The 12,268-nt window shown below is 39.5% G+C and overlaps 1 protein-coding gene across 1 annotated transcript; it reads left to right on the top strand.

The window, feature by feature from the left end:
- The first annotated feature begins 1,488 nt into the window (after positions 1-1,488).
- Positions 1,489-11,056, top strand: LOC139476370 (uncharacterized). Its single transcript, XM_071259403.1, has 8 exons — positions 1,489-1,561; positions 5,145-5,379; positions 5,937-7,135; positions 7,671-7,703; positions 8,226-8,507; positions 9,010-9,149; positions 9,743-9,924; positions 10,535-11,056. Exons 2-8 carry the CDS (start codon positions 5,166-5,168, stop codon positions 11,023-11,025), a joined length of 2,541 nt encoding a protein of 846 aa, XP_071115504.1. The 5' UTR covers positions 1,489-1,561; positions 5,145-5,165; the 3' UTR covers positions 11,026-11,056.
- Positions 11,057-12,268: the final 1,212 nt, after the last annotated feature.

Consider the following 12,268-nt stretch of genomic DNA (forward strand, 5'->3'; position numbering starts at 1 on the left):
AATGTCTATATTTAGGCGCAATAGCTCTTTAATACCAAATAGCTACTAATACTTGAAGCAAAAGATAATTGTTAAACACAATGTAATAGTGCAATGTCACAAACATCCTTCATGATTCGATTACCCCTATACATCTAGGTGAAGCTGACTAAGTCTCATACATGGAAAATAACAATATCCCATTCTCTACCTTTGGTTATGTTTTAGTTTTCTAATTTGACTAACCTAAGCTGTTAGTTCACACAACTTGGTCTATCTAAATACGACAAGGCACGACCTCACAAAGAACTCATCAATGCCACCCATGAAAATCTTCTAGAATTATAAACTAAGTGCCCTTCGCAGGCAAATTGCAAAAAAAATAAATTGTGTTCAAAATTGGGATTTTGTAAACGTTCTTATTTAACTAAGTTCTGAAGCATCTTAACATTACGTTCAGTGCAATAATGTTTGAATAAGAATTAAACCCTCTTCCTCTTTATTAGTTCTGTTATCGGTAATATAAAAGTTATCTCTACAAAGTAATAATTTAAGTAATGTTTTACCCACGAAGATCCGAATTAGAATAGGTCTTCAGCAACCCATGCTTGTCGTAAGAGGCGATTAAAGGGATCGGGTGGTCAGGCTGTGACTTGGGTGATGCCTGTCATCGTATCCCAATTGCTTAGATCGATACTCATGATGTCAATTACTGCATTGTCTGGTCCAGACTCGATTATTTACAGATCGCCGTCATATAGCTGGAATGTCATAACATAATATTAGTTGTAACAATATTACCGGTAACATGATTTCGGAAATTTGTCATTCCAATTTGGGAAGTATAATGATTACTGACATAGAAATTGCTATAAACTTATACGAATTTTCTAGGGGTACAACATTTCTTGGGTGTAATATTTCGTTAGGGTTGCGAATTTTGTTATGCAACATTAAGGGCTAAGTATATACCTGAATATTACTATGTCAATCCCAATTTCTTTAATTCACATCTCTGTTAAACATCTCGAGGTACTTAGTTTTACAAAAAATACCTATGCATGTTTTTCATACAATGAGACATATGTTATAGAATCTACTGCTCTGAATGTACTAATTATAAATGTACTATATGCCTGTGGCCTCCTCAGAAGGGAAATAGTGGTGGTGAGTATGGTTTTACGCCGCTTTTAGCAATATTCCAGCAATATCACGTCGGGGGACACCAGAAATTGGCCAGAAGGGAAATAAAGAAATCTAGAAATTACCACAACCCTACCATACAAATTGAAGTTCCTAAGACATATGAAAACAGGTATCGTTGATTATCTTTGATACCACAACAAAAGCATGAGCGGAAGAAATACTTCTTTTAATGATCCGGTAGAAAATATGATGTTTGGAGGATGGAACCATTTTTTTCACATTAACGAGTTTGCATATTTGTAAAACAGACCATAAACTACAAGGGAGATAACTCTAATTATATTTCTGCAGAGACAGGTGCCCGTTAAAACAATATCTTGTCATGCTTGTGGTCTTGGATACTGGATAGCGTATAAAATCCTCCTGTAACACATTGGTAAGTGAAAATGGATTGTTCCTATAAGGGAATGTACACAGTACACCCGACAATATCACGTGGATATGAACATGTCCTGCAGACGGTCAAGTTACAGGCGGCTCTTTCGCGAGTCTTGTCAGTTTGCAGGGGAACGTACTAGACTTGGATTTGTTTTAGCATGTGATTTCAACACTGATTCATCTCAGGAAATTGGATTATCAACACGCAAATTGCCTATTTGAAGACCTCTCCGTTACAACCCGTGAAGATCCGGAATAGAATTGGTCTTCAGCAACCCATGCTTGTCGTAAGAAACGACTAACGGGATAGGGTGGTCAGACTTGCTGACATAGTTGATGCATGTCATCGTATCCCAATTACGTAGATCGGGGCTCATGATGTCAATCACTGGATTGTTTGGTCCAGACTCGATTATTTGTAAACCGTACTCATATAGCTGGAATATTGCTGAGTGCGGCATTAAACATCAACCTCTCTGTTACAGAATATTTACTTACATAAATCATAGAACAATACATAATGTGCATAATGCAGGTACATTGGAGACAAATAATGGAGATGTCTTCATAGTGCTGTCTGTAACTGCATGCAAGTTTAATTGAAGTAAATTAAAAACTCACATTTTTTGGGCACGACTTCTGCCTTTATCCCCCTAAACATATATGTATATATATTGGCACACATATATGTAAAAGGATTAAGTGGCAATGCATTGGACACGGTATGAAACATATATGTATTGATAATAACCATACTGGATGGTATAACTGAAGGAACATCACATGTAAGAGTTAAGAACCAAATACTACAGTTGGAAGATACATAAACTTTGGAGGGGGGATACAGGTGGAAGTCTTTCCCATTTTTGTATCTGCAAACTCCTATTTTGTTATGTACACCACTCCAGCAGTTTATGATTTTCAGTGTGAAAGACTGAGTTTTCCGAAGTTGAGAAAATGTGATATTTTCATTGCAGTGAACTTAACACTTGATATTTCACAGCAGTGAACATAAAACTTTGACGGAACTATTGTCATTCAAGAGTGACCTCCCCTCAAATTGTCTCCCCTTATCATAAGTCTCTGGTCCGTACACAAACTGTTGACTTCCTTTTTACATTAGTTCCACATTGACAAGGCAAAATAATGACAGATGGTTTTTTATGGAGTTAATATAGCTTCATGTTGTTTGTTATTCTCTTGAAAATGTTTCCTTATAAATTGTAAATTTCTCATTTAACTCGTCAATCAAGTCTGTTCTTTTCGCAGAGCGCCATTTTTGTTACTTCCATCCTTTTATTAGATGCATTCTTTCGCTTGTTAAAGTGGATTTTGTATGTTATGATAACTATATGTTACATGTATGATACAGAATTTTCGTGACCCTAAATATGTTTTAGTACTTTTGTTAATATTTTTTAAGATTTTGCAATCTCAAAACAAGGGGTGGTGAACTGTCCCTGTGTGTTAGGTAGGGAGAACTGACGTTTCAAGGTTTTACATTTGTAATGAAATAATATAATTTTCCAGTAGACAACTACACAAAAAGTATAAAATAAATAGGATATTCCATGTGTCTCGGGTAATATCATGTTTCTCTCATTGAGTGACTTTGGGTAGGGAGATATTTACACTATATCCTCTGTTACACACAGACAGTTTGACACCTTGACATTGTCTGCAAATGGGCAGTAGACACTGGATCATAGTCCCTAAACTAACATTTAGTCTATGAAATCTTATATTACACAATATCCTTCTTGTTTCTAAAAAAAAAAAAAAATCTCCCTATGCGGGTTTCATATAGAGCTAGCTGGAGCTGGCTCATCTTCCCTAGGCAAGGAGTTAACTGACTTTGAAAGTCCAGTTTCAACCCTTGCCGAACTATGCTGGAATTCCTGGGCTCAATCGTAGCGCCACCAGTGGTTATTACGAGTTATGTCCCTTCTAAGCCTCTCCTATGGACCAATCAGATTCCACCTCTTGTATCACTTGCATTTGTTTCAAACAAAGCGGCTGCACCCAGTCAAGACGATCTGATCGATAATCAAGATCTCTATTGTGATAAAACGGGTCTTACATCGCTAAGTGCATCATATCACGTGAGCAGCTTGATTAGAAACATGAAAAGATTTGAAAAATATCTGTTGACAACGAGTTGGTGGTGCACATGTTTTGCAAATCCTGCAACGACCGAAATCTGCACGACAGTTTACTAACCGAATTTCGATTTCGGTGCGCGATTTTGATTGGACTATGCATAGACTCGTTAGCCCAGCCAAAATGTAACTCCATAATACCAGCATAGTTCGGCAAGGGTGGAAACTGGACTTTCATAGTCAGTTAACTCACTTGCCTTGGGAAGATGGAGCTGGCTAGACTTGCTTTAGTATGCGTTTCTAGATTATTCAGTCATGGTGCAGGACTACACAGTCTCGGGCACTTCCTTTTGAAGACAGGCTCTCTCATTTGACAGCTGAAGCACCATGAGTGGGGGGGTCAGTTGTCAGTCGGCATCCACCAGACATTTTAAACAACACTGAAATTTTCCATTTTCATATATACATGACAGCCCTAAATACTGCAAAAGAACTCGTGCAGTGCTGACTGAATTTGCCTCCTAATTTTAACATAGTGTTGTATGTTAATTTCAAACCCAAACGAACACCTACAACAGTCACCAGCAAAGGGAGTGTTGTTTACAGCAATACAGCAATGTCACAGCTACACAAGTGTGGTCCGCACATGATGAAGTTTGCAACTTCCCTTTAACATGTTTAAGAAAGTGTACTGCAAAATTATCATTTTAAATAAATTCATCTTTTTTGGAAGTCATGCCTTTTGTGCAAAATTAGGATTACATCAATTTGGGGATCACATGAGGAAAGTATATACATGATCAGGAGTTTTTTTTGGATAAAACACTCCCTACTTTGCAGAAACTCACACGACCCCATTAAGATTAGGAGGGTTGAGTGTACCAAACACACCCTACTTCACAAAAACTCACACGACCCCATCATGATCAGGAGGGTTAAGTGTACCAAACACACCCTACTTCACAGAAACTCACACGACCCCATCATGATCAGGAGGGTTGAGTGTACCAAACACAATCTACTTCGCAGAAACTCGCACGTCCCCATCATGACCACACCCTACTTTGCGGAAAGAACATGTTTCTAGTGAAGACCTTGTTAATGACTGGGACATGGGAGTTTCTGATAGTTAGACATTTCAGTTTGGACAGTGTAAGACGTGTCGTGGGATACTCTCACACAAGAGTACAACTTACATTATAGTGCCTTTACAGGGGCATTATTCAGAATTATAGACATATAATGTTGCCATAACAGGGTAATATTATATTGTACAATAACTGAATGCTTGTAAGTATCGTTTGTATTTCATTTTGCAACCTGCACGTGTCAAATGTGTAATGGAACCGTAGTTTGTGCATATTGTGCATAGTTTTGGGTTAATAAACGGGCTGAATAATCATTGGTTTTGTTTCGTTCATTTAGTTGGATATTCGTTATTATCAATACAAATATTTTAACACAAATTTGATTCATTTTCAGACGTAAACAGGAGCAGTAAGGATGGGGAGTATAGAAGATCCCCAATATGGACAAAGTCTGGTGAGGAGCCTGCATAATCTGTATGAAACCAAGTGCCTGTGTGACGTTACACTGAAGACTGCTGATGGTTGTGAGCTGAAAGCTCATTGGTTAATCCTTGCTGCTCACTCGGAGTACTTTCACAGCATGCACGGTTCAAGAAACTCAGACAGTCCAGTGAACACTGTTGATTTAGGTGTGTACAAGTGTGTGACTATCTGTATGGGACATTTAGGAGTACTCAGTATTAGTAAAGTAATGTCTATGCTGACATTTTGTTGACCCTTTACACCATTGGCTTTGTATGTTTCTTCACCGAATAAGGCAAAAGATAAAGGTTTGAAAACATTCTGACGTCTAGTAAACCTTTTTATGGTTCTAGTGATTTTTCTGTTTTACATGTAGAATTCGCTTACTGAAAAATATTTGTCAAACCCTAAATGTATGAGCATTGATGTGTAATGTTCACGGGTTCAGTGTAAGTGTCTTTACTGACTAGAATTGCTTCTCCTGTTTACATATGCCACCATCATTAAGGTGCTGCTATTTGCAGTGCAGAGTTGTGGCCCTTAAGAGTGCCTACATCCTTCAGTGTCTAGTGGTAGAGCGTCTGCACCATACCGTACTCATGGTTTTCACCAAAGCACATCACTTTGGGCTATCCTCCCACATCAAGCTGACAAGCTGTGATATAACTGAAATACTCTTCAGTGCGGTATTAACCCCAACTCACTCAATCACTTCTCTTAACAGATGTTGACCTTGATGTCCTGCAAAATATCCTTGACTACCTATACAGTGGAAAGGTGAAGGTCACTGACTCAAACAGGGCTCAACTGTTGGACACCGGCCAAAAACTGAAATTTGAATACCTTGTCAGATTTATCTCAAATCAAACATCTGTGATGACAGCAGATGGAATGAGAGAATCTTGTTCTCCAGCCACAAGAGTGAGTTCTTTGGACCTTCCTGGTGACAGATACAAGTCAGGTAGAGACCATTCTGTTGGAGTCTGGTCAGGAGGTTCTCCAGGGTCAGACTTACGGAATCAGGGTCTACCTGAGTCTGAGTCTGTGTTTCTGCCCGAGTCTCTCCCCCACACAGACAGTGAAGAGTTTGACATCAACCGAGTCAAAGATGAGGTGGAGGAGGAGGAGGAGGACCCGCTCAGCTCCAATCTTCAAGTTACGTTTAACACAGAAGGGTTTGCTGAAACTTCAGATGTGGCACCAATGCCAAAAGATCAGTTTATGTCCAGTAAAAATCAGTTAAGAGACCCCGATTTGGTTGATGGTAAAGCAGTCCATATCAGCCATATTGTGCCAAATATTGCTGGAGGGAAGGTCCCACAGAACATACTGCTTCCATCAGCATCAGCTGATGCAGGTGATGGGAGTCCCTCCAGATATGATCATGAAGAGGTGTCATTATTTCAATGTCTTGCAGCCAGTGACAAACTGGAAGAGAACAAGATAAGGAGAAGGAAGACACAATCAGATGGACTAAATGTCAAGAACAGGCCAGGAGAACAGAGAGGTGGGTGTCGGAGAACGCCACGTGCTCAGACTTGTAATTTTGCTGCTTCTGTGCATTCTGACATTAGAGATAACTTTCAAAAATCAAATAAATCAACATCAAGAGTTAAGACCAAAAAGATAAGGAAAGGTGCTGTGTTGCTGAGAACTAGAACTAAGTCTGCACAGAAAGGAGCAGAGTCTGTCCCTAGAAGGCTTGGAATTGCCATTGTGAGTGTTGATTCTGTTGGTCGTGATGTGATATCGGATGTTGACAATGAGCCTGCTGAAGGAGGATCAGTCGTGGATGATGAATTTGGAAACAAAACGGATGATGTGGCACTAGTTCCTCCTCTCACAGGCTGTAATGACCAAATAGATGAGTTCTTAATCCCTAGCCCCAGAAAGAAGAGGAAATCAGGAAAGACAGCTGTCAAGGTTGGTCAAAGTTCTTTTGAATATTTGAATTGTTAGCTTAGCACATTTTCAAGCTTGTATCAAATGGTCTGCTGAAAGTTGATATGTTTCGCTGTAATATGGTAGCATTATGCAGAGGTAAAACACTACATTTGCCCGTTATCTGACTACACTAACTGAAGTCTGTCTAGTTTATTTCATCAGTACTATTATTCAGCTGTAGTGTGATCTATGCATTCAATATTATTGCAATAGACACATAATGAATGAGTTAAGATTTTATGGCATCAGCAAGTTTTGAGCTATGTAGCTCCGAGAAAATCTACTGTAAAATCTCTCAGTAAAGGGCAGTGAAATGTTTTTTGAAATATCACAGATTATGTTTAACCAAAATGAGAATGTGTAGCTACTTATTGAATTTCTTATAACCCTTGATTATGAAACAAGTCTTACCAGCAGTACAGTTCTGCTGCTAATGAAGTAAAAGTTAACAATAACAGTTCGCCACCACCACCATCACCATAACATCAGTAACATTGTGGTATTATTTTTTCAGACTCTGAAGAAAGGGAGAGCTGGCAACTTCCTGGTGAGTCAAAAATGACTACATGAATATCATCTCGAGTCATTTGGAAGTGGATGCAGGATGTGGGATATGGATACAGACTACATATGGTTACAACGTCTGTATTCATATTTTCAAAGAGTGATTGGTAGTCATGATGGAGATGATCAAATAAATACTCAATACTAAAACAAAGTTTTAATAATGACACTTGAATATAGAAGTTGCTGCTGCTGTTTAGTTTGTAGGTATGTAGACCATGAGGGGTTTTAAAGAGAGTATAAAACTCTTTAACACGGACCATCACACTGATAAGTTCACACACATCACTTGAGAGGACTGTCTTCAAGGGCTGTTTGGTTGAGAACTACTTTTGTAGATCAACAGAATCCTGCCGTTGGTTGAGAACTACTTTTGTAGATCAACAGAATCCTGAGGACTTCAGCCAGCCGATCAGTGAATTTATTTAAATGGTAAATTCCCTGACTTTTCAACTGACAGTTTTAATGACTACCAGTTAAATCATGAAATGTTTCTTGTCCACAGATTCGTTGGAACAAGAACAGTATCTGCAGCCTGTGTGGGTTTGAAGGTCAGATAAGTGATGTGGTCACCCACAGGAAGTCAGCACATCCGGAGGAGGCTCACGTGTGTCCGCTGTGCTTCAACAAGTCAGTGGACCACAGGGCCATGATCCAGCATCTGAAGCGGCAGCATCTGTGGCGGGAGTCGGGGAAGTACAGCTGTGGGAAGTGTGGCCGAGACTGCCACAACCGCGTGGGCCTGCTCAGTCACGACCAGATTGTGCATGGAGTACACCATGGAGAGGTGAAGGAATATTGTCTGATGTTCTTTAAATTAGAGGGGCGGTGGGTTAGCCTAGTGGTTCGATTCCCCTTATGGGCACAATGTGTGAAGTCTGGTATACCCTATTGTGATATTGCTGGAATATTGCTGAAAGCGGTGTTAAACCATACTCACTCATACACTCTTAAATTCTCTGATTCACCTACACCTGATTGACCTACACCTTATTGACCTACACCTGATTAACCTACACCTGATTCATCACCTACAACTGATTGACCTACAACTGATTGACCTACACCTGATTCACCTACACGTCTTATGTGCTAGATGAGCACAGAATGTTGTTTCCTTCACTGACACAAAATTAACAAAGGTTAAATTTTAGAACTCATCTCATCATTAACCAAAAATATATCATTAGAATTTCAAAGCCATGTGATCTTGATGGACAGATCAGCAATGATGACTTGGAATGTGGTAAGATGGGACAGTGGAACTATCAGGGTTGATGATGTTGCAGGTGTTGGTATGTGAGGCGGAGGGCTGTCACTTCTACTGCGCCGCTCAGTCGCCTGCAACTATGGGGGAACACAGGAAGGGGCATGGTGACACGTTTGGCTATGCCTGTGAACACTGTGACAAACAGTACAAGACCAGGAAGTATGTCAGTTGTTGTCATGTTTTATAAATACACCTACCCATCTTCCTGAGGCAAGGGAGTTAACTGACTCTAAAAGTCCAGTTTCTACCCTTGCTCAACAAGGCTGGAATTCAGGAGTTACATTTTAGCTGGACTAACAAGTCTATGTATAGTCCAATCAAAATTGTGTAACCAACTAGACATCTGGGACATCATATGATCAAGTCCAGAAATTCCAGCCAAGTCCGCAAGGGTGGAAACTGGACTTTTACAGTCAGTTAACTCCCTTGCCCCGTGGAGATGATACCTACCCTGATTTTTATAAAAGTAAAAAAATGGAATCAACATGCATTGATGGAAATATGCACATATTGGAGTCAGAATCCAAGGAAGGGATTTCTTATGCATGAAATCAGGTAACTGATCAGTTGGAGAAAATGTGAAAACAAATTGTACAAGTGTTGATGGTTATTCACAAAATATTTTTGCATATTGACAGATAAAACATTAGTGTAAGTATTTGTTTCATTCCATTTTTTATGAAAATAATGTTGGTGGATCTGTGATCAAACAAACACAAAAATAACAGCCTTATCTCTTTTTTTGTAATCAGAGCACTCAAGAATCACATGTACCACCATATCAACAGCCAGCGCTACCAGTGTGAGATATGTGGCTACTTCACAGCCACGCCGTCTGACCTCAAACTGCACACGACCACCAACCACTCGGACGGCCCGCTGTACAAGTGCCATGTGTGTGGGAACAACTACAGATCTCAGTACTCCATGGATGGTGAGGGAACGCTGGGACCTGTATTCAAGCCACACTAAAATAATGTTGAATATGGTGCCAAAATTAAGAAACAAATGTTGCAAAGGATGATTAGAGGTTAATTGTCTGATAAACTTTGAAATAAGGGAGTGGTCGGGTACCCCAGTGGTTAAAGCGTTTGCTCGTCATGCCAAAGAACCAGGTTCAGTTCCCGACATGGGTACAATGTGCGAAGCCCATTTCTGGTGTCCCTCGCCGTGATATTGCTGGAATTTTGCTAAAAGCTGCGTAAAACCACTCACTCACTGAAATAAGAGTAATAACAAGAAAAAAGACGAACCAAAAGAGTCTTAAGAAAGAATATTTTCAATCAAACACTGCAGTTTTGATCCTGACAGTCACAAAACTTTAAGATTATATGTAAGACAAAATTGAAAATTGGTCTGACAAAATGGACATCTAATCCCTACTTGTGTTACTGAGAGCCAAACTCTCTTGTGAGAACTTAAGCATAGGTTCTCCAGTATTGAAAAACTGTTTGAGCAAGATTATTTTAGAAATAGTTTCCATTTTCTGTAATATTTATTTGTGAAATATCTTAATAATTGTGTGTTTATTTTTATTTTCCCAGATCACTTGTGGAAGGTCCATGGGCTAAAAGATGACAAAAGGAAATGTTTGCAATGTGATGAATGCGACTTCATCACCCTCTGGCAAGGAACCCTCACTGCGCACAAAAAAATACATGTCACGGAAAAAAACTTTGCTTGTGAAATCTGTGGCAAAATATTCCGAACTCCAAATAATTTAAGCAGCCACCGAAACTCAACACACAAAGAATCGGATCTACACTGTAACTTTTGTCAACATACAACAAAGACTCTGGATCACATGAGGAAACATTTGATGATCGCCCACTACTATAAGGGTGTGAAGCCCTATTCGTGTGTGTATTGCTCGTACAAGAGTATGACTGGCGGCAACGTTCGCAAACACGTCATGGTACAGCACCCAGCCGAAGACGTGAAGTACGTGCCTGATCGGGAGCTTCTGGCTGAAATGAAGGCTAAATGGCTGTCCCTGGATAAATCTCAATGGACAGATGTTTTGAGAAACAAATAATGAATGAATGAATGAATGAATGAATGAATGAATGAATGAATGAATGAATGAATGAATGAATGAATGAATGAATGAATGAATGAATGAATGAATGAATGAATGAAAGAAAAAGTCACAGTCAGCAATAGTCAGCAGTATCACAATGGCCAGTAAACTATCAACCTCCGTGGGGGTCTACAATTTAAAGTTGGTCCCCAGCAATCTATGCTTGTATGAGGCGACTTAATGGATTTGGGTGGTCAAGACTGGGTGATATAGTGGATTGCATGTCCTCGTACCCAGGCAGCTTATGTCTAACACCCCAACGCCACAAACAACAGAGCTGTATGTGATTGATGCCAGTAATTGTTGACATAGGCAACAGTACAGTGACACAGTATCAGCCGTGTCACACCCAGTGACCACCCAAATCTCATTAGCCAGCTCTGACGAGAGAGGCGGGAGGCCAAGGATCTGTTCTACCCTGGAATAACCACAGGGGTCTTTGACAAGCATGGGTCAACTGGTATGTATCTTGACCCGTTTCCCCACAACCGGTAAATAATACAATATGCAGAATGAATATCATCATGTAGTATGTATCCATGCTCTTATTTTAAAGCAAAAGCTGATATTTTGTTTATTAGAAAGCATTTATTCTTAGCATTTAATATATGTACATCTGTAGCATTTAGCATTGTGTGATATACCTCGGTCATTTAGATGGGTAATGAAAGTGTTCCTTGAACAACATGCACATTATACAAAATAAATCCTGAAGGAAGCTCAAGTGTTTTGTGTCGTGTATGATCAGGAAGAGCCAGAGAATATGCATAATGGAAACAGAGAAATAATGTCCATCAGCTCAACTAAGCTTTCTCTTGAATTTGCAACAATTACTTCAAATTTAGTCTTAAAAAATGAAAACATTTGACCTTAAGCTTATTCCTATTGGTCATGTGGAATTATTTCAGAATGTCAAGCAGGTCAATGCCACGAGATCTGAAGTACTCACCAGGATTGAGGCTACACTTCTCAAATAGTTTGTTTACTGTGGTCCCCATGGAGGCAGGACTGGTTGCTTGTGTGTCATCATACCACAATGGTGAAGGATGTTATTACTATCAATCATATCAACCACTGACTTGATCATTGATATGTTGCTATGATATGGCTGGAATATTGCTGACTGCAGTGTCAAGCAAACAGGTCATGTGCTTGTCATACACAAATGGACGTATGAAGATCCGGATTAGAATTTGCT

The sequence above is a fragment of the Haliotis cracherodii genome, unplaced genomic scaffold (assembly GCF_022045235.1).
Source record: "Haliotis cracherodii isolate W230 unplaced genomic scaffold, xgHalCrac1.p SCAF_1, whole genome shotgun sequence".
In the NCBI taxonomy this organism is placed as follows: domain Eukaryota; kingdom Metazoa; phylum Mollusca; class Gastropoda; order Lepetellida; family Haliotidae; genus Haliotis; species Haliotis cracherodii.